Source organism: Ziziphus jujuba, chromosome 4, assembly GCF_031755915.1.
Source record: "Ziziphus jujuba cultivar Dongzao chromosome 4, ASM3175591v1".
In the NCBI taxonomy this organism is placed as follows: domain Eukaryota; kingdom Viridiplantae; phylum Streptophyta; class Magnoliopsida; order Rosales; family Rhamnaceae; genus Ziziphus; species Ziziphus jujuba.
Genome location: NC_083382.1, coordinates 17,853,548 through 17,877,418, shown reverse-complemented (window position 1 = coordinate 17,877,418; position 23,871 = coordinate 17,853,548). Strand labels below are relative to the sequence as shown.

The 23,871-nt window shown below is 31.4% G+C and overlaps 1 protein-coding gene across 3 annotated transcripts; it reads left to right on the top strand.

The window, feature by feature from the left end:
• The first annotated feature begins 491 nt into the window (after positions 1-491).
• LOC125418163 (uncharacterized) lies at positions 492-5,266 on the top strand. Of its 3 annotated transcripts, XM_025073049.3 has the most exons (5): positions 492-771; positions 1,511-1,555; positions 2,307-3,359; positions 3,454-4,770; positions 4,859-5,266. In XM_025073049.3, the coding sequence occupies exons 3-5, from the start codon at positions 2,319-2,321 to the stop codon at positions 4,886-4,888; spliced, it is 2,388 nt and encodes a 795-aa protein (XP_024928817.3). In that variant the 5' UTR covers positions 492-771; positions 1,511-1,555; positions 2,307-2,318; the 3' UTR covers positions 4,889-5,266. The 3 variants fall into 3 exon arrangements, with proteins under 3 accessions (XP_024928817.3, XP_015881247.3, XP_015881246.3); XM_016025761.4 differs by lacking the exon at positions 1,511-1,555 and having other exon boundaries at positions 2,313-3,359; XM_016025760.4 differs by lacking the exon at positions 1,511-1,555 and having other exon boundaries at positions 493-771.
• Positions 5,267-23,871: the final 18,605 nt, after the last annotated feature.

Sequence of the window (23,871 nt, the reverse complement as noted above, 5' to 3'; positions counted from 1 at the left end):
AACTTTGTGGAAAATATCAAAACACCAACATTGGAAAAGCCAAATGGATTGCCAGCAAATAAAAAGTACACACAAAATAGAGAAAGATGAATAAAAAGGAAAAAGACAAAAAAGGACGGACCCTCTCCCTATTCCCTCTAGCTTTCTTCCTTTCAACCTTTTTATTTATTGTTATAGCTAAAAAAAATCTCATTTATTTATTTATTGGTAATAACTTTTTATTTTATTTTATTTTTTTATTTATTGTTTACACACAACACAAAATAATGGAGGGGAGAGAAAAAAGGATTTTTAATTTTTTTTAATAAATCACCTCCATGTACTAAACGTCCTCACATGATCCCAAGCAAGTGACCTATAAACAAATCCAACTTGATAAAATAAAATAAATATTTTAATAAATATAAAATATTCAAAACCCAATATGCAAAGTAACGTACAAATATTTTCTCTCTCTCTTTCTCTCTCTCATTTAAAAAAAAGATTACATTTTTATCAAAGGCGGGTAAGCTTACTTCTCTGCGGCCAAGTAATAAATGCAAGCGTACAAACTAGTTTATCCCTCACTCTCTCTCTCTCTCTCTCTCTCTCTCTCTCTCTCTCTCTGTTTGAATTTTCCAGTGTATTCTTGGGTTTTGATCCCCAAAACTCTCTCTCTCTCTATCTCTCTCTCCTTTAGAGCTTTCATTTTCTTGCGTTTCCAAGAAACACACCACAGATTGGTTTCTGGATCGGTGTTTATTTCGGAGACTCGCTGGTCTGTCTATGTGGGTTAGTGTTTCTTATCACTTAATGGCGTGTTTTGTGTTTACCGTTATTACCATCACAAAAAACTATGGGTCTTTGTGCTGTTTTTTGTGGATTGAAGTTGTTTTTGTTGTGTGATTTTCAATCCTTTTTCGCTAATATTTGTTTTACAATGTGGAATCTAAGAACTGAGATCATTGAAGTTTTCTTGTCTGTTTCTTGCTAATTTAAGCTTGAAAGAATCTGAATTTTTTTGTGGTTAATTTTTATTCTTTTATTTTTTTTTATTTTTTTATTTTTTTGTTTGTTTTTGGTTTGAGTAAGATTGTATTGTGGATTGGAAAAAAAGGTGTGATTTGGGAAGAAGATTGAAGATGGTTTATGTCGAATTTAGCTGAAATTTGTATGGTCGAATTTTAGTTATTTATTTATTGAATTCTTTAAAATTTTCAGTTCAGTTTGGTGGGTGTTGAAAGAAGTTGATTAGAGGAATGGTTCTTATATCAATTATTCCTCAGAAACCCACTTTTCTTTTTATCTCAACTTATTATCTGGGTTAAGGCTGAAATAGGATTCAACTTTGACTTGCTGTACCTAGTTCTTTGTTCGGCTGCTGAGAAAATTGAAGATAAAAGGAAAATAAATAAAATGCTGTATCGCTTACCGTTGCGTTGAAGTTTGAAATTGTTATCTTGAGTACCAAACAGTGGTAAATTTGTTTTATTTTTTTCTTACCTTTTTTTTTTTCTTTTTTCCCTTCCAGTCTTTTGATGGATTATAAAGGAAAAAAGCAGACTTTGAATTTGAGGTTAATCGACTACTTTAATCTGAAGAACTATTTTGCATTAACTTTATGTATGTTCCATGCTCGGTGGGGTCCACACATGCTTGTTGGAACTGGTTTGGGAAAGCTCTGTCTGATTAGCACTTCCAGTGAACTAATTTTAATTCCATTTTTTGATAATTCCAAATCTAAGCACAAGTCGTAGCTTGGGATTTAAATGACAGCATAACCTGTAAATTAAATTAGTATAGCTGTTTGTAATCTACTAATTATTTGAAGTACTTTTGTTGTGGAAAACTGTTTATGCCCAAAACAAATATGTGCTATCCGAATGCAAATTTACTAATAGAAGGACGTTTAAAGTTTCAAAAATAAAAATGCATCAAAGTGTTCATTCACTCAATGAAGTTTGAAAAGATACCGAATGATTGATTAAGCTTTGAAGCAATCCTAAGATTTAGATGTTTGGGAAGAGGGTTTTTGAAGGTAAAATCTGGCTCCAAATCATTGATGTTTTATATAGTTGAAATCATGCATACTTTTGTGGGTGAACCTGATATGTTTGTGTTTTGCCTGTATGTGCCAATCTTTTATCAGTGTGGTGCAGGACTGGAAGTAATCTAAATTTTTTCTGTTTTCCTCTCTCTCTCTCTCTTCATTTTTTTGACCTTAGCATGGTCTGGAATTTGTAATGCTTAGTTTCATCCTATTGTGATTGGTCCTGGATCTTTCTTACTGTTGGACTGCCATTTAATTTGGTTATGGTGATTTGCAGAAGCAGATATAGATGCTAAAGAATTTAATGGAAGATAAGCAATTGGATTTTAATCAGCCATTTCTATCAGTGAGACGATTCTCGTCAACGGTGGTCTCATCTGAAGCTGATGAAAGAAAGAAAGCTGATAAATCAATACCCAAGTTACCTCCTCTTCCAGTTTACAAGTCAGAGTTGAAATCAGGTCCGGTAAGGCACCCAGGAGCTGTTCCTTTTCTATGGGAGCAAACCCCAGGAAGACCCAAGGATGAGAGCAATTCACAAACTAAGGCTCCAGAACAGCGTCTTCTTGCCCCCAGGCTTCCACCTGGAAGGGTTTCAAATGTTAAACAGCAAGCTTCAGATAAAGGTTCTAAAGGTACAGCAGCTACTCGGTCCCATAATGGAAATTTCCTTTCCAGTTCCCAGGATGTATCAAACTTGGATGAGAAAAATGCAACACTCTATGAAAGCTCTAAAGAGGGAACACAGGATAAGGGTAGTTCTGGATCAGACGACGGTGATGAGGCCTATTTAGATGCACTTGATACACTTTCTAGGTCTGAATCATCCTATATGAACTGCAGTGTAAGTGGTGTAAGTGGATTGGATGGTCCAAATGTCAAACCGTCCGGAATCTTCTCAACAGATCCGCAGACTCAGGATTTCATGATGGGTCGATTCTTGCCAGCAGCAAAAGCAATGGCATCAGAAACACCTCAATATGGTACTAGGAGACAACTGGTTGCAAGGGAGCAGTCCAGACAGGTTAAGACTGTACCGAGTGAGGAGAAAAGGCATCCTCTTAATCAGTATAGGCCAAATGCCTTTCCCCGTTATGCTCAAGAGATATATGAGGAAGGAAGTGAGTATGGAGCTGATGATTACGATGGATCGGAAAATATTTCAGCTACAGTTTGTGGGTTATTTCCTCGATTTTGCCTGAAGAATTCCTTTTGCCTTCTGAATCCAGTACCCGGGATGAAAATGCAGGCACAGTTGCCTGTTTCTTCAGTCTATAGAATGCAAACTAAATCCTCATGTGCTGGTTCTCGTGGTGAAACAGAAAAAAAGGTATTTTTCCTTCTCTACTTGCTTTCGTTTCTGTATGCGTTTATTATCATGTCAATGAATGTTGGTCAACAATACTAGTTTCTTGTACGTCTAGTGTGCTGGAGAGCCTGTACGTGAGCAAAGATCAATGAATAGGCAACAAGCAGTTATTGAATTCCAATGTAATTCCAAACATATTGTGGAAAAAAATGATTGTCAGAAACTAGATGGATCATCTCTGTATAGACGTTTGCAGGGTAATGGCTTATTATCTTGCCAGAATGGATATTCACAACCTAGCATTCCTGAAGAAAAAGGTATTCTGGTTATACCAGAAAATGCAAAGAATCACAGAGCGAATGGCTTTGATATGCACAGAAAAGGCCCAAAGAATTTTCGAGAATTGTTGACCATTGAAAACACTGAATGGGAATTGCAGTCAGGAAGTCCTGTGGTTGAGAAGACTGTCTATGTAGATTCTGTGCATATAGAAAAATCTCCGAACTTAAATTCAAGTTCTTTGGATATGAAGGGTTTTACTGATTTCTGTGGGAATGATTTGGATATTCCTGGAAAAGGTAGTGACATGAAAGAGAACATTTCAATAGATTCTTCAGTTCAAGATATTCAACACTTGATTGTTGTGAATGAAAAGGCAATTATAGAGCCTAAAAGTTTGGAGTCCTTTGATTCCTGTTCCATGTCCTTCTCTGACAGATCCACTCGTGATATAGAGATAGGCATGAAAAATTGTTCCAGACACCATGAAGATCTTATTCAGGATTATATTGCATTGAAGAACTCAAAAGTGGCTGACCAAGAAAATTTTGATCCAGAAAGGAAACAGTTTGGGAAGTTAGGTGGTCAAGAAAGTTCTTGTGTCTTGCCTGAGGATTCTTTATCTTTGGTGTTCTTAAAAGCTGCCGATGATAAGGAAACTGATACAGAAAGCAAAAAGGCCATGGAATTGGGTGATCAAGAAGGTCTTTATGCTCTTCGAAAGGATCCAATTCCATTGGAAAGCTCAAGAATGACAGTTGATGAGAAGATTATGAACTCAAAAAGCCCAGAGCCTAAGAAATCGTATATTGAGGAAAGTTCTCATGCTCTTGTTCAAAGTTCCATAACAAAACTGGCCAGCGACAAGAAGATTGATTTAGAAAATGAGCGGAATGTGAAATTAAGTAATCAAGGAAATGCTCATGGGAGCCTTTTGCACAAGCCTCTTGCACTGCCTCTACCAAAATCTCCATCAGAATCATGGCTAAAGCGTACTTTGCCCACCATTTCTTTAAGGAATACAACTTATTCTTCACGGTCTTCACTTGCTGCACGTGGCAGTCAGGTTTCCAAGGCATCCAATCTTGACCCCAAGTGGGAGACAATAGTTAAAACTTCTAATGTACACCATGGCCATTTGCGTTTCTCTGAGGTAAATTCTGTTGCTATTTTGTGTTCATTGCTCGACTTTGCTGGTTTAAAAACCAAGATTTTATTTACATTATTCTCTGTTTGATCAGGAACTTCTGACTCCTATACCTGAAGCTTAGAAATGCGGAAGCCTTTCTGCAGTCTCCCAAGCATTTGCCTCGATGAGAATGGGGCCCTTCTTTCATGGATTTAATGGCGCCAAGATATGCCTTTTTTTTTTTTTTTGGCCCCCCCACAAGAAATTATATTCTCCTCCATGTTGTCGGTTGAATTCTTTTACCAGAACCTAGTATATAATGATACCTGTAAATCAAACCGCCCTTTTCTTAATTACCCAAAAAAAAAAAACAAAAAACAAATGTCCTTTTCTCATTTTGTAAATTTCATAAATTTTTTTGAGCTTCAAAGTCTGTTCTTGTAAAGTGGAACTTATGTAAACGAGAACTATAGTGTATTTCTTTCATATCTAATAAAAGGAATAAAATGCTACTTTATAAGTTCTGTATCATGCGTGCCAAACAGAATTATTCCCTCAATTACTTTCGGATAGATGTACTAGAGAAAAAGGGAAAAAAAAAAAGAAAAATTTAATAATAATAAAAAGAAGAATCCTAAATAAATTCAGTTTTTCATATGCCTAAAATCTACAAAATGTGTGATCAATTTGGCTCATATAAGTTAATGCTAAGATCAGGGTAAAATAAAATGTGACAGAGGTAACTTTCGGTATTGACTTATCACTTTTCTTTCATTCATCAGCTTCAGAGGAGACCACATTTCACAAGAATCGTCTCACTGATAGAAATGGCTGATTAAAATCCAATTGCTTATCTTCAATCAAATTCTTTAGTAATATATCTGCTTTCTGCAAAATCACCATAACCAAATTAAATGGCAGTCCAACAGTAATTATTTTAGAAATACTAATTACTAATTATTCATAGTTTATCATTGATAAGAGCTTTTACCCGTTCTTTTTCCACATCTGCAATACTAGAGAAAACATCAATTAGCTCTTCTTGACAAGCAATCAACCTTGTTGCTTTGTGATGCTCGTTGATGGTTAGACCACATACTTTCAATAACTCCTTGTTAATTCTTGACCTATTATCGGATGTTGTTGTCCCAGTAGCTGTCATGCTAAGCTTGTCAGATGCATCTTTAAGTTGAGATTCAAGCAAATTTGCATCTTTTTTCATTCCTTGTATCATATTTTCTTAACACTTTTATCCTTCTTCGCCTTCACTTCCACCGACAAGTGCATCATCTTCAAGAATGCCGTCTAATCCATTCTCACCACTTTCTCTCCATTCTTTCTCTAATTCTTCAACAGGTGATTCAACATCTTTTTCATTAGCATGGTTTTCTGCATATACGATACTACGTTTTTCATAAAATGGAAATGATTTGTTTCTAAACCCTGCTGCTTCACGGTCTCTCCGCAAAACTATATATAATATTAAAATTAATAAAATATAATTTAATTAACACTATTTTTTTTTTTTTCTTGTACGTATGCCTCCCATACAAGATTTTTTGCAATGAAACATTCATATTGTCCCATCCAAACCACTTGTGTTAGGGCCGGTCGATATATCATAAACAATGTAATAAAGTACACAAAAAATAGATAGGAATATCTATCTTTAATAAGGCGAAATAGCCTATAAAACTACGTGTACATAAAATAAAATCGGCTTCGAGTCTTCCTAGCTATATATATATATATATATATATATATAATTTTTTTTTTTTTAACTTTAATATTGACTCCATATAGTTGATTTTGAGAGTTTAGATTTTTATCTCTCAAATTCAACAATACAGGTAATTTTTATTTATTTATATTTTTTTATTAAATACTGTGATTTTCATCTTTATTTATTTGGTTTAGAAATCAAATATAGTCAAAAAAGTTCAGGAGATTGATATTCAATGAATTGAATCAAATAAGCTTTTATTATATATATATATATATATATATATATTGTTATGATTTGCTCTATGTTAATATTATTGAATATAGTAGACTGTTATTGCCACGGTCCTTTTGCACACTAGCAATATTAAAGGTATCAAATTTTTTTTATCAAAATTTTAGTAATTAATTATGTATCAGGTTCTTAATGGTATTAAATTGATATTGTCCTATATCCATAACAAGATAAATTAAAAAAATACCAAATTATAGATATCAAAATTTTGGTAAAAATCACTCTAAATTTATCTTTTCCATTCATATACATAAAATTTAAACGTTTTTGGTCCTTTTCCCATATTACCCTCCTCATTAAAATATCGAACATGATTTTCACAGTGGCGAGCTACAACGCAAAGATCTTCAAGTCAAATAAAAAGGGAGGCAAACGAAATATCTTCGTGAGAGCATGACTGTCCAAGGAGGCAAGCCTTTTGCAAGAGAGAAACTAATGGAGATCTCCTTAGTACCTCCAAAAACTCATAAATTTTGATCTCAATCTTCTTTGCAATGGCAAGTATCTCAGCACCCATTGCATGACCAATTTATGTGTGCCCTAAGGAAAAATTATAATGCCAGATTTCTCCACACCCACTGCATAAATCACTTGCGGAATCATCCTCTTTGCACTACATACCGAATTTCTTTCATTTTAGGACAAGAATATTACAAAAAGTATATTGTTGGTTTTCAAAAAAAAAAAAAAATTAAAAGTTAAAAAATTAAAAAAAAAATCCAAATTTGGATTGCCAAGTTTTCATCCTAAAAGTACTAATTCAACAAGAAACTACTTCTTGGTGGTTGTTGATCCTAAATGACGAACCAAAATTCCAAATATCAAGTGGCTTTTTGAGTTAGCTAGCCGAAGGCTTTCAAGATTGGTTGCATTTTCAATTCAAAAATCCTATTATTGAAGATCTCTCGGAGAAGATGATAAAACCTTTTATCAATAAATAAATCAATCCGCCACATTTTAAATGAGGGCCTCATGGAAACCAAAGAAAAAAGTTTTAACTTTTAGCATGGAAGAGACAAAAAGACGGTTGCACTAACACTCCCTTTCTTTTATGTTTAAGTTTGTTTTATCGATCAATTAGCAATACTCATATTTCCATTTTAGTCAAATAAAAGAGCAAAAAGTGAACATGATTTGTATAACAATGGTTCACCAGAAAAAGAGTGTACAACATGGTCGGTGAAGGAAATGGGAAAAAAGGTATGATAGATTTATCAAACACAATAAGAACACACTATTGTCCCGCTTGAGTGTTATTTGCTATCCTTTTTTTATTTACAATTTATAAGATTCTAAGGTATGAAAACAACTTTTTTTGATGCTATACATACATACATACATATATATATATATATATATATATATATATATATGTAGTTTTACTATAAAAGGGATAAGTTCATTCTGTAATATGAGAACCTAATGCTGAACATTATTTTGAGTGAGCCAGTTTTACTACATAACAAACACTCTTTCGTGAAACATATTTACATAGTGGACCCATCTATTATGATGCAAAACTGACTCTCCCAAAATGATGTTTAATATTAGTTTCTTACCATATTTGAAGTTAGGTTCTTACCTTACAAAGTGAATATAGTCCTCTCTATAGCGAATATACATGTACAAACATATTTTTGGAACAATTAATCTAAGAGTTAATTCACATAGATTCTATTTTCCAAATATTTTTAGTTCTTATTCCTAAAGTATTATATAGATTCTAGTTTACAAATATTTTTAGTTCTTATTCCTAAATTATTAATCTGACTTGTTAACTCTATTATTATCATTTTTACTCTATTGTATTCCTCAAAGAATAAATCTCTAGTACTATTTTTCTTGTAAACCATTATAAGAACAAAAACTTTAAAAGTGACGATTTCAATTAACTGATTAATCATGAAAATAAGACTATATATTGGAATGATAGGGAAGGAAAGAAATTTTTACAATCCTATCACGATGCTATCATGCCCTTACAAATAAAATTTATTATATAAGACAAAATTTAAATGTTTATTTGTTTCAATTTTGTCTCTAGTACTTGAATGCATAGATTGCAATTTCTCTTTAATCTAGTTGAGTTTATTCTATTAATATGGTACATGCTCATCAATGTGAAATTTAATTTTATCTTCATGTACTTTCAAGTTAATGGCTTGATTGAGTTTGGCCACAAGAAAGATGATGAGAAAAGAAAAAAAAAACGGTTCTGATGTTAATGTTGTGGTTGGATATGCTTTATATTACTTGCCTTCTTTTTTTCCTTTTTTTGTTTTTCGTTTAGTTCTTATATTTCATGATTAAATATTATATTGACAAAAATTTTTTGAGAGCACTACATGATGTTGTTATTAAGGAAGAAGAGTTTAGGCATTTAATTTATGAGAGCGAAAAACTTGTAGTGAACAAATTAGGATGAACAGAATTGCATATGTAAAATTATGTGGTATGTGTCAAACTATAGGTTGTTTAAAAGTCATAAAACATATATTAGTGGATGGGCAAGTTGCCATTTCTTTACATGTTTTAGCTTATGATGTGAACAATTGAGTTATAAAACATCAATTTAGACATTCAAAGGAAACAATTGGTAGACAGCATTTCATAATGTTTTGCATGCTATTATATGACTATAGAAGAGATACTTAAGAAACCATAGACAATTTCAGATAACTTTATAGATGAAGATGAAAATGGGCCTTTATGTTTGGTTTCATATATATTTGTATATATATACACACACGCTATTTCCTCATTTTATTTTATGAATTTAGAATTGCTTAAGTACATTAGATGAAATTTATATTAAGATAAGAGTGCTCATATAAGATATACGATAAACCAAGATATCAAAATTGAAAAGGCAAAACAGCTACAAACATGTATGCAGTTTATATATGTTTGACCTAGTTGGCGAGGCTCTACTGCAGATGGTAGAGTTCATCATGATATATTCACTAAGAAAAAAGGGTTAATTTTTCCATATGGTAAGATAAATATATAAGAATTATATGAATTAAGAATATTGTTGTTTTAAAATTTATTATACTCATTTTTACTAATTAAAAATAAAGTAAAATATGGGTTACTATTAACTTATGGATGTTGGTTATACAAGTTGTGAGGGGTTTTTGGCTCCTTATAAAGGTCAAAGGTATCATCTAAATGATTGGAGAGATAGTCATCAACCAACTATTGCAGAAGAATACTTTAACATGAAACATTATTTAGCAAGGAATATCATTTAGAGATACTTTGGTTTACTTAAATCATGATGGGTAATTCCTATAAGTCCTTCTATTTATCCTATTCAAACAAAATATCATATTGTTATGACGTGAAGTCTTCTTTATACTTTTATAAGAAGAAAAATACTAGTAGATTCATTAGAGGAACAATTTGATGAACCATAAAAAATTATAATCAAACTACAAGGAGAACCAATAACACATATTGAAACTTCGGATGCATAGAGTGCTTGGAGAAGAAACTTGATTATTGAAATGTTTAATGCTTGGAGGAAGAATAGGAAAGAAAATTAACCATTCACTATGCTTTTATTTAATTTTGTTGAACATTTTTAAGGGACAAATGAATGTTAGTAAGATTTTTTATTGAAATGATAAGCTTATTATTCGTTTTGTCATTTTATTAAATATGATGCATGATAGTTTATTTTATTAGTATTGTATTATATATGGATATTTGCTAGGTATGAAAACAACAAATGCTCAAGATTTTTCTAGACGAAAGTAAATCTTCTAAAGATGTCAAACTTGTTGAGCCTATACTTGAATTACATAATGAAACAAAAGGATACCCATAAAATAAGTTTAAAAATGGATATTATAAAGTGTTTGAGTGAAAGCTTTTAGCTAAATTGCCAAATGTTGGATTAAAAGCTAAACCACATATTGAATCAAGATTGAAGACATTGAAAAATGATTTTGACATTGTTCATGATATGTTGACTAGTTCTAACACAATTGGATTTGGATGGGATAATGTGGGAAAGTTTGTCATTTTAGAAGATCCTGTATGGGAGGCATTTTTACAAGTAAAAGAATTTTGTGTTAATTAAATTATATTTTGTTAATTTTAATATCATGCATGGTTTGGCAGAGTCGTCCAAGGTAGCAGGGTTTAGAAACAACTCATTTCCATTTTATGAAGAACTTAGCATTGTATATGTAAAGGACCATGCCAATGTAAAAAATGTTGAATCACATGTTGATGTTGTTGAAGAATTAGAGAAAGAATGGAGATCAAATGGCAAGGATGAATTACATGGCATTCTTGAAGATGATACACTTGTTGGTGGAAGTAAAGGCGAGACACTTTCTACAAAAAAGGAGAAGAAAAAAAAAAAAAGGAGGCTAAAAGTGTTGAAGAAACCATTGTAGTCGGAATGAAAGAAGTTGCCAATTTTCTTGGATCTCAGGTTAAAGATGCGTTTGAAAATCTTAGCAAGGTAGTTACTGGGAAATAGTCAAGAATTAAGGAGTTGTTGAAAGTACATGAACTAACCATCAAGGAATGTCATAAAGTAGTAAGGTTGATTGCTTTTCAGGAGGAGTTGATTGATGTTTTCTTTAGCATTGTAGATATGGAAAAAGAAGAATGGGTAAATGCTCTTATCAGTGATAAACTATCAATGATTAGCAATTATTATTTCCAAAATAATTTGAAAAACAAGTAAAAACTTGTTATAGTTTTTATGACTATTTGGATAGTTTTATAATTTTATTTTAGGATATTGCATATGTGTGGTTTATTTAGAAACATAATGAATAATTTTTATATAATTTTTTAAATATCTTTTTTTTTTGTTGATTTTAGTCGAATATTTTGATAAAATAAACTATTTTTCTTTAGATAAGAAAAAAAAAATAAAGAACCAAATTTTGGTTTTTAATAATTAAATTTTCAATATAATAATGCAAAACATCAAACATAAATGATAAACTATTGGTTAGAAATAAGTATTTTTGTCTTTAGAATAACTAAATATAATTTGAATAACCCAAAAAAAAATAAAAATTGAAGTATATAAATTATGTAATATTTTAACGTATGTAAAATTTAAAATTATTTTTTTGAAAAAAATGTTAATAATATGTGTCCATTTCAGTATTCTTAAGTCAATATTAAACACTAGAATAGAAAATTAGGATTCTATTCCATAAAATAACCAAATATGGAAAATTAATAATTTTTCTATTCCATCATTTTTATTCCCAATAATACCTATTCCTATTCTTTACGAAATAGTTATTTTGCATACCAAATGTAACCTATATGTTTGGATTAAAGAATATAGCTGCTTAATATCCTTCATTGTGAATCAATGAGTGGATGCTTTTGATACGAATTTAGATTGACTTGCTTCTAAACTCGTATTATACTAGTCCGGATCAAAATTAAGTTTAGATTCTAATGGTTATCTTGAATCCTAATCAACTTGTGATTAGAAATCTTGGTATATGATGAAGACACCACAATAGGTTATGGATGTTCTATTGATAAGTCAAACTAAAACACTCAATCTCTATTCAATATTTTAGGTGTTCAAAGAAAATAAAGAGAATTCTTTTTACAAATAATTTTTGAATAATAATCTAAGTAACTTTTCCATTGAAAAATAAGCCTTTAAATAGACTAAAGCTACAAGAGATCAAACCCTAAAGACATTAGGAAAATTCGACCAATATATAGAAAAGATTAAGAAAGTGTCAAATTTTTCCTAGTTTCCTAAACTAATTTTGTATTAATTAATTTCTTAATTTTGAAATAGAAATTAGTTAATTTACAGTTAAAATAATAAAATATCAACCTTCCTAAATTAATTTGTCCAGAAGATAATAAAATAAAAACCAAAATAGAAGACTATTTCGTAAAACAAAAGTCAAAATTTCATATTAGGAAACTAGTTGACTAGATTGCCAAACAAGCTGTCTTTATCAATTCACCAGCTATTTTAGGCTTCAAGTAAACTTAAATATGCCATGTAGGATGCCAAATAGGATTAAAATTGGTTTCCATATGCTACTTTTGATTGGACTAAGCAAAGCTTACTTGGAATGTAAGAAAGGACCCTCCCAGAGCCAAAAGGGTGATTTTCGGTCAAATTGAAGGCTTGTGTGCAAATGATGAACTTGGATGCTTTTGCTTTTGCCTTGACATGATTCCATGGCCTTTTAGTGATCTCAATCATGTTCATAGGCTAACAAACTAGTCCCTGGCTGCTCAGAGTCTATAGATGCACCAAAACAGCTTCCTAGGTACGTTTCTGCCTTCATAACTTGGATGCATAGTACGCGCTTAGAATATTTAGGGTATAATCATGCCTTCTTGAGATTTGATCACACCTTGAATAAAGTTAATCAGGTTTTTCTTAAATCTCTTAGCTTGTACGCTAGTAATTGGATCCATCTTCAGTTACACAAGATCACCACCCCAGTGGGTTGTAGGTTATACGGTTACAGATGAATTCTCATCAGCTTTGATTGTGTGGCTCAAGAATATTTATCTTTGACTGTTTTTAAGAATTTCATTCAACTTGTTTTACCTTTTTGGTTTAAAGGACATGTATATATATATATATAGTCAAGCTCAGTCCTTAAGCTTAGAACTTTGTCCGGATCAACATCCCACAACATGTTATGTGGTAATTCTCTTCTACAATACATTGTGGGACATTGGTCTTATGGAATTGACTATAGTTGGACTGTATATATTTATAGCAAGGCTCAGGTTAGGTTATTAAATTCACGACATCGTCCATACCAACATCCCGCAACAACATGCTATGTGGTAAATTTTTGTAGGACTTTGGTTTGGATGAAATCCTAAACTTAAGGATATAAGATAGACTGTATATATATGTATTTAACTGTAACACCCCACCAACATCCCACAACAACATGCTACATGGTAAATTTTTGTAGGATTTTGGTTTGGATGAAGTCTTGAACTTAAGCATCTAAGTTGGACTGTATATATATGTATTTATATGGAACACCTGGCCAACATCCTACAGCAACATGCTGCGTGGTAAATCTTCATAGGACTTTTCTTTGGACGAAGGTTTGGATGAAGTCTTGAACTTAAGGATCTAAGCTGGATTATATATATATGTATCTATTTATAATGCATTGCCAACATCCCATAACAATATGTTGCATGGTAAATTTTCATATGATTTTTGTTTGGAGAAGTCTTGAACTTAAGGATCTAAGCTGGATTGTATAGATATGAATTTATTTGTAACACCTCGCTTCCAACCTATCACTCTCTATTGATATTGTTCCTAATTTAGCCACCATACTTTGTATGGAATTTTTTGTTCATTGTTTCATAGAAGGTCATCCATCCTAGAATTGTTCTGGATTAAGTATACTTAAATTTAGAGTTTTGTCAAACTCTGAAGGTAATCGCTTTGAAAAGGCCTTTACGTTATGAGAGTGACAATTATTACATTTGAATCATCTCCTGATTTACACCCGGGATGATGTGTGATTGGATACCAGGTAGCCTGCTAATGCCTTATATTTGTCCACATTGGTTGTCACAATCCACTCTTTTTAGGGCTCAGCATCTTTGTTGTAACACTTTGCCTCCGTTGGCGAGCCTGTTACTCTCTATCAATATTGGTCCCAATTTATTTTAGGAGGTCATCCATCTTAGGATTGTTCTCTCCTGACTTGAAAAGGCCTCGGCATTATGAGAGTGATTATTATTATATTTGAACTATTCCTTAATCTATATCTGGATAATGTGGGGTTGGACACCAATAGTCTACTAGTGCCTCACATCTACCCCAATCTACCCATAATGGTCATCATAATCTACCTCTCTTAGGGCCAACATTCTCATTGGCACACTTTCAGTTGGGTATAGGCTCTGGTATCATTTGTGACATCCCATTTCTATTAGCAGACCTATCACTCTTTGTTGATATTATCCCTAATTTAGCCATCGCCCAAGCAATGTGGGATTAGGCGCCAGATTGCCTGTTAGTGCCCCACACCTATTCATAATGGTCATCACAATCCACCTTTCTTTCAGCCCAACATCCTCGTTGGCACACTTTTAGTTGGATACATGCTCTGATACCATTTGTAACACCCTATCTCCATCAGTGGACCTATTATTCTCTATCGATATTATTCTTCATTTAGCTACCGTACTCAGTATGGGGTTTATTGTTCAGAGCTTCACAAAAGGTCACCAATCTTAAGATTGTTCTCGCCTGAACACACTTAATTTTGGAGTTTTTACGAACTCAAAAACCAAACACTCTGAAAAGACTTCGATATTATGAGAGTAACTATTATTATATTTGAATTATCCCTTAATTTACATCCTAGTGATATGAGATTAGATACCAGATAGCTTGCCAGTACCCTGCACCCGACCACATTTATCGTGACATTATTGATGTAGGTGATAAAAGGTAATTGCCCATGTTCTAATAGGACTCTAATAGTGGAGTTGTTTGTAGGAATCTAACTATTCACTCTCAGAGTGTAATATGGAATCTGTGTAGACTATATAAGTTTATGTATTCTCATCAAATATGGCATTCTTTTCCAAGTGCGAATAGGTCAGAAACACATATCTAAACCAATATAGGTTAATTATTTACTTGCACAATCATAGCGTAAGATGTACGTATTTAGTTTCTTTTTATTTGTTCAATCAATTATAACACGTGGTATTAGACCCATCTTTATCTCAATATTGTTCAATATTTTATATTGTGTGGTTCATATAGCCATCACATATTTGGGTTCTTACATTTAATATTTTAAAATTGTTGAGGTACAATCTAACGTTAGAGCGAGTAAAACATTAGGAGGTTGGAGATATATATGGATTATTTTTCTAGCGTATCAATTATATATAGAATAGTTAAGATATCTGCGCACATATTGTAAGTAATTATTTTGGGATTGATTTTTTTCTTGATTATCTTTTGTTGGAGATGCACAAGTTAGGCTATATGGTGAAAGAATACCTTAGATCTCTTATTAAATATATTGTGTTTAATCTTAATATTTAGGCTATCATAACTGAAGCTGCATATTTAACTTCCACTTATTGTATTTGTTGTAACTCTAACAAAAATGGAACTATTAACCTTTTTAGATTGATCGATAATATTATAATAAGGTCTTTATTCTCAACCTTGGATTTAATGGACTTGTTAAACTATATGGGCCTGTTTTTTAAAATTAAATCTAAAGTGTTGATTTTATATGTCTTTAGTATAATTTAATGAGGTTGACATGATAAGATATTGAGTATATATATGTTAAAAAATCCAAAACAAAATGAGCATGTGACAAAAAAAATCCCCTATTGTCTTTTGTCAATAATTTTCTTACTATGTGATTTGCATGGATGATTATACTAGATTTTCTTGGCTATCTCCATTGAAAAAAAAAAGTCTGAATTTTATGAGTATTCTTGAGATTTCCATGACAAGTTTAAAATCAATTTAATAGAAAAATTTAAGTGTTTGAATCCAATGGAGGAGGGAAGTTCACTTCCAATGCTTTCATAACATGTTTGGATATTTGTGTTATTAAACAGTAGCTTTCATGTCTTGGTACACCCAAGCAAAATGGGGTAGAAGAGAGAAAATAACAAAATATTGTCAAAATGGGGCTTACAATTTTATTCCACGCCAAAATTCCTCCATAAAGGATACTGTTGCCTTGGCCCATATACAAACAAAGCCAACTTATCAAGACGTGTTGTGTTCGATGAATTCTACTTCCCATTTATTTTTAACTCAAAATCTTCTTGTGTTGTGCATGACTCTCTTTATTCTACGGCATAGCCAAAAGTGGACGAGCGGTGTACAACTTCTAAACACCAAATTCACTACTCAAACATGCCACTCTTTAAGTCATGGTTATTGTTTATCAAATAATGTTCTCTAGGTTAGCAATCTAGATTCTGATTCTGCGTTACCAATCCAAATTGAAAACATTAATGATATTAAAGACCTATTTGGCCAATTTGTTTTAAAACAGTTTTCTGTTCTATAAAATAGAAAACCGTTTCTAAAATAAAAATAAACCTGTTTGGCCATCAATTTTCAAAAACAAAGTTTAAAAAAAAATTCAGAAAACATTAAAATGATGTTTTCAGTTTTCTATTTTTTAATTTAAAAACTGTTTTCAAACACCACTGACCAAACACCCATTATTTTCATGAAACAAATAAAAATAATTTTCTATTTTTTTATTTTTAAAATAATATTTTGAAAATTGAAAATGGAAAACATGACTAAATAGGGTTAAATCTCCTATAAATATTGATTCTTCTTTATCCTCTTCATCTTTAAATCGAGTTGTCGAATCCTCTTCTCAAACTGTTGACACCCAAAACATATCACAAGTGGCATATGCCTGATTGTGAGTTCACGGTTATGGTCAAAGTTGTTTTAAAAATGCTTTGGAGTTTTACCAATCCAGTCCCATGTAGTTTGAAATTGGTTTTATTAAGTAGTATTATATGTTTATATATTTTTATATTATTCATATTATTATTAACTTTATTATTATATTAAATAAATATATTATTTTAAAAACCAAAAAAATGAAAAAACTCTTTTTCCCTCACCATGTAAACTTATGACCCACAGACCCCCCGTCAACATTGGCAGTTACATTTATCGGCAAATCCTCTCTTTTCCAGCCAATTCATGCCACACCACCACACCCATTTACAAGACCTCTAGCAACCTTTCGCATATGAAATGTCACCATGAAATGTCACCATGAAATGGCCTGGATTTGCTGATGTCAAGCAAAATCTGGCGGGCTTTATATTTTTTAATCTGTAGTTTTACGACGAGCTACAACCAAGGGAGTGGTTTTTTCCCACTAATTTAGAACCTCTGAGCTCATTTTTGGCATCCAAATCATCCTACTCTAGCCACATTCTTAGCCTGCCACTTTCTAGTGAAATTTAGGCTACTGTTGATGAGCACATGTTGAAGTAAGCATATTTTAATCATTACCTCTCAAGCTTTCATTTGACATTAATTTGTCAATTATTGTTAAGTATTAGAATTTCCTCAGTTTTGTGCTAGGGCATAGGAATTGTGGAAAATAGGCTGTATTAGGATGTTCCCAATGGATAATTTTAATTCATTTGGGTTCTTAATGACCCATAGGAGCTATCCTAAGGTCCAATTTTGTGAAATTTAGAAGAAGTTGAAAAATTCCAATTTCGGACAATAGGTTAAATGGGTATACAGTATAATTAGACCACATACTGTGTGGTTTTGGCAATCTCAGAACTACGGAAGTGGTATAATTGGGACCATAGGCACACACCTAAGTCTTTAATTAATTTCATGAAAGCCAAAATATATTTATGTAATATTTTAGGTACCAACCTAAGCTAGGAGGCAACTCTGTAGTGGAACAGGCATGATTTTGGGTATAATCAAGATTTGAATTGTGTGTATTTGTTTTCTAAAGTTGCTTTGGAGTATTCATGGATATATATACTATGCATATATATATATATATATATATATATATGTATATATGAGTTTTATATACTCTAATATTTATTTACGCTAAAGTTGATTTTATGAAAACATGCTTTTGAATTTATGAGGTTGTATTAATAAAATGGAACTAGATTTCAAACTATGAACGTTTATTACTTTATTTCCGTTTGACACTTTTATGACTGTATATGTTTGGGTTTGAAAAAAGGATGTTTTAGTTTAACTATGGATTTAGGGTTTAGGTACTAATGATAAAAATAAAGTCAAAGAAAAGCTCAAACATATAACAAAAATGACCTAAATCATTTCTTAAATCAAGCAATCTTCTAGGGTTTCTCCTCGAACAAAGATCCTGTAATATATTGTAACACCTATAAAGTTTTATTACTACATTTTCGCTTTTTTTTTTCCCTAAAAAAAAATGAGTTTTTATCCTAATAGTTTTGGTTTATAAGGATTATTTCAATTTTATTAGGAAATGAAAAAAAAGGGGGGAGAATTTACCCTATTTTTGGCTTTATAAAAAAGAAGGGAAAAGCACTTTTATTGTAAACAATAGTTGTTTTCAACTTTAGGATGCTAGGGTAACAGTAAGTTTTCTTCTTCCTTTTCTTCTAGCTCTAAGAGCTACTAGGGTTAATATTGAGGGCCTGCGATTTTAATTTAGGGTTTTATATCCCTTTAATATTGTTAGGAACCCTTGTATCCTTGGAGGTTTTAAAATTCTAAACAAATTTTGAAGTATAGAAAGGAAGATCCTAAATCTATGAAGTTAGTCGAGGTTAGTTTTTCTAATATCTTTTATGTTCTATGAGATTATATAAGATGTTTAGGGGTTATAGAAGTAATGACTGAGGCTAAATTGAATAATTTTTTTTGGAACCCTAATCTAGATTTTATATAGGAATTTGCACAGAGTAACTATTCGCATGTATTTAAAATACTTAAAATTTTTATTTTGCGCTAAACTGTTTAGATGAAACTAGACATGTTTATGAATCTATAAAAATTTATTTGGGTTGATTTAAATCCTTTTTCAATTTATTATGGAATTTTGAATTAACACTTTTTATCTTAGTTTTTTGTGTGATTGTAGCATGATTCATTTTTAAGATTTCAAAATGGACACAATTGAAATTATTTTGACTCAAAATTTTTTATATATTATCCTCTATATGTATAATATTATGATAAAAAATTTTAGTTTCAAATTTCTTATATTTTGGCCGTGGTGATTTTCTAAGTTACCTATACTCACTGTCTAAATTTATTTTTTGGTTAGTTCAGCAAAGAATGAAATTCAATTTAAAATACTTTTCAAGTCTTTATAATGTAACAATTTTTATATAACATTCATATTTTATATAGTGAAACTCTGTAAAATTTTATTTCTTTTGGATTTATATTTTATTTTTAGTAAATTTTTATTTAGGCTGAACTTCTTGAGGAATACCGATTTTTAGTTTTTGTCAACAAGATACTAAATTCAATTTGACTATGTTTTTGAGCTTTGTTTAGGATTTAAAACTTTTATATTAATATATATAGATATCTAATATTAATCTATAAAATGAATACAAAATTTTATGAAAGAGAACATATCAAACATTAAGTGAAGCTTTATAAAAGTTTAATAGTTTCAGTATTTTTCTATTAAATTTTTGTTGCATTTCAAATAGTTTTTCGTTATTATTTCTCTATGAAATTTTTATCACAATTACTTATACATGTGTACAGTCTCCTTGTAAAATTTTAGATTTAAATGATGTTGTTTGAATAAGAAAATGAATTCTTATTTAAGGACTGTTTATGAATTAATAGGTTTTTGTTTAGGTTTTGTTGATTTGATCTTGTTGTAGACTTATGATTTTAAGATTTGAGGATTAGGCTGTGATGATCTTATGGTATACGTAGCAATTCTTATTCATTTAGTTTGAATTTGAAAGTTTGATTTTAGGATTTATACCTAAGATAATTGTGGTATATGCTAGTTTTGCCCTAACCTTATGAAAGACTATTGATACTGATGTTGTTCATAGGTCGTTTATTTTTTGTGAATTTTTGCTGATCAATGTAAGTTAATGGACTTTTTCCTAAAACCATGGCAAATATATAGTTTTGACATGTTATTGATTTATTTAAGTTTTCTATAACTTTATATTTTATGAAATATATATATATATATATATATATGTATTGCATAAATAAATTATTGGATTATTGATATTAAATGTTAAATGGATTTATATGTTTTTTTATGCCCTATTTGCTGGTACTTAGTAGAAATTTATGTAATATAAATCAATGTTAGGGTATTTTGCTAGTGATTTATGGCTCTTTATCTTCGGGTTTAAATGTATTGTTTCATGTGAAAGGACACATTAATGATCACAATAGGGGTATGAGTCTTACATTCGGGTATGAGTGATTATTAAAATTTATATTTCCCCAGTCATGCCTCACATGTATTGAGTCGATATGGATTACAGACGGATAAAATTATGTTATACCAAGTCCTATTAAGTAAAGATGCTTGAGAAAAGGTTATAGAGGCTTTTTGGCTATTGTTATAAACATTTCAAAGGAGGACGTGGCTATTGTCATTGAGTTCATTGATGCCTTCCCTGATGAATTGCTTGGAATTTTGTCTAAGAAAGGTAGAGTTTGGGATCGATCTATTGTTAAAGATAAAACCACTCTCTAATTACCTTATCAAATGGCACCTTTAGATCTTAAGGAGTTAAGAAGCAATTGCAAGATTCACTTGACAAATGGTTCATCAAACAAAGTGTTTCCTTGGGGAGCATCGATGTTATTCATCAAAAAGAAGGATGGGACTATGCGGTTATGCATCGATTACGAGGAGCTCAATAAGGTAACTACAAAGAATAAGTACCCACTATCGAGAATTGAAAACTTGTTTAACCAACTATTGGGAGTCTGTGTATTCTTGAAGATTGACGTACGATCAGGGCATCATCAACTATGTATTAAAAAGAAAGACACTCCAAAATCAGCCATTCATATGAGATGTGGTCACTATGAGTTTCTAGAGACGTCATTCAAGTTGACTAATGCTCTTATGGCCTTCATGGATATAATGAATTGAGTTTTCAAATACTACTTAGATAAATTTGTCATTGTGTTTATTGATCGCATATTAATTTATTCAAGGAGTTATAAGGAATATGAAGATCATTTAAGGAAGGTATTAGAGGTGTTAAAAGCCAATCAGTTGTATGCAAAATTCAAAAAATGGGAATTTTGGTTGGATCAAATTTCATTTCTTAGTTAGATGGTGTCCAAAGAAGGGATTTCTATTGATCCCTGAGAAGGGATAAGCTGTGATGAATTGGCCTAGACTGACTTTAGTAGGTGAAGTGAGGAGTTTTCTAGGATTAGCTAGTTACTATCATTGTTTTGTGTAAGACTTTTCTAAGATCACTTTTCCATTGACTCAATTGACAAGGAAAAATGTTAAGTATCAGCTAATAGATGAGCATGAAAAGAGTTTTCAAAAGCTTAAGCAACGGTTGCTCACCTTCTCATTTTTTACCATTCCAATAGGTTATGGTGGATTTATGATCTATAGTGATGTATCTCTTAAGGGTATTGGATGTGTGCTAATGCAAAATGGGAAAGTCATAGCTTATGCTTCAAGAAAGTTGAAGAATTATGAGAGAAAATACCCTGCCTCTGATTTGGAATTATCATGGGTAGTTTTTACTCTTAAAATTTAGAGGCATTATTTGTTTGGCAAAAAGTGTGAAATTTATACAGATTGTAAAAGCCTTAAGTATTTTTTCACTAAAAATTAGTTGAATTTTAGACAAAGGCATTGGTTGGAGCTGGTGAATGGTTATGATTGTGTGACTAAGTATCACTTTGGTAAGGCTAATATGATAACTAACGCTTTGAGTAGCAGGTTTACTGGTTTTACTGCAGCTTTGTTAATTACACAAAAGCTGATTTTAAAGGAATTGTAAGACCTAAAGATTGTGGTGGTGAAGAATGGAGACTATGCATTTGTAGCTGCTTGTCTATGAAACCAACTTTAATAGAGAATATAAAAGGGAAACAATTTAATGACCCAAGTTTAGAGTATCATATGATGGAGCATTGCATTTTGGAAACAAATTGTGCATGCCTAATGACCAAGACTTGAAGTATGAAATCCTCAGCTAAGTGCATAAATTCCATATTCAGTTCACTTGGGTAGTATGAAAATGTATCATCATTTACGGATGACTTTTTGATGGGTGAATATGAAAAGAGAAATTGCTCATCATGGCGAGCGATATTTTGTTTGTTAGTAGGTTAAGGATGAGCATTAAAGACCATTTGGTTCATTGAAAACTTTAATGGTACCTGAATGGAAGTGGGAGCAAATTTCAATGGATTTTGTTGTTAGGTTGTTGAGGACACTAAAAGGCTATAATGCTTTATAGGTTGTTGTGGATTGTTTGACCAAATTCGTGCATTTCCAACCAACGTGTATCACATTCACTATGAATCAGTATGCTTAGTTGTATATTATTGAGATCGTGAAGTTGCATAGAGTCCCTTTATTGATTCTTTAAGAACATGATCCTAGGTTTACTTTCAATTTCTAGATGTGTATACACAAATCTATGGGTACAAAACTTAATTTTAGTACTATATTTCATCCCTAGACAGATGGACAGTCAAAGAGGATTACACAAACTTTAGAGGACATGTTTCGAGCATACGTGATAGATTTACTGGCAACTAGGATAAGTATCTACCCTTGGTGGAGTTTGCATATAATAACAGTTATCACAAAAGCATTAAAATGGCTCCGTAGGTACTTTATGGATGTAAGTGCATGTCCTTGGTGCAATGAGATGATGTTGAGAAAGGAAAGATTTTACAACCAGAGATTTTTCAGAATACTAGTGAAGTCATTGTCAAAATAAAGGAGAGAATGAAGGTAGCTAAAAGTCAATATAAAAGTTAGGCAAACAATTGAAGGAAAGAGTGGGAGTTTTCTATATGAGATATGGTGTTTCTTAAGCTTTCTCCTACGAAAAGAGTGATGCAATTAGATAAAAAAGGCAAGTTAAGTTGGAAATTTGTTGGACCTTTTGATATTCTATATGGAGTTAGTGATTTAGTTTATTGGCTTGCTTTACCACCTTCATTATCTAAAGTGCATAATGTTTTCCATGTATGCATGCCCCACAAATACATTCATGATCATTCACATGTCGTGAGTTTTGAGCCTCTTCAATTTAACAGCGAGCTTATATTTTGGCCATGGTGATTTTCTAAGCTCCTATACATGTTGTCTGATTTTATTTTCAAGTCAGTTCAGTAAAAGATAAAATTCAATTTAAAATACTTTCAAGTATTTATTTGAAATAGTAATTTTTATATAGCATTTGTACTACATATAGTGAAACTCCGTAAAATTTTACTTCCTTTGAACTTGTGTTTTATTTTTAATGAATTTTTATTTAGATTGAACTTCCTGTGGAATATTGATTTTTAGTTTTTGTTAATAAGATACTAAATTCGGTTTGACCATATTTTCGACCTTTGTTTG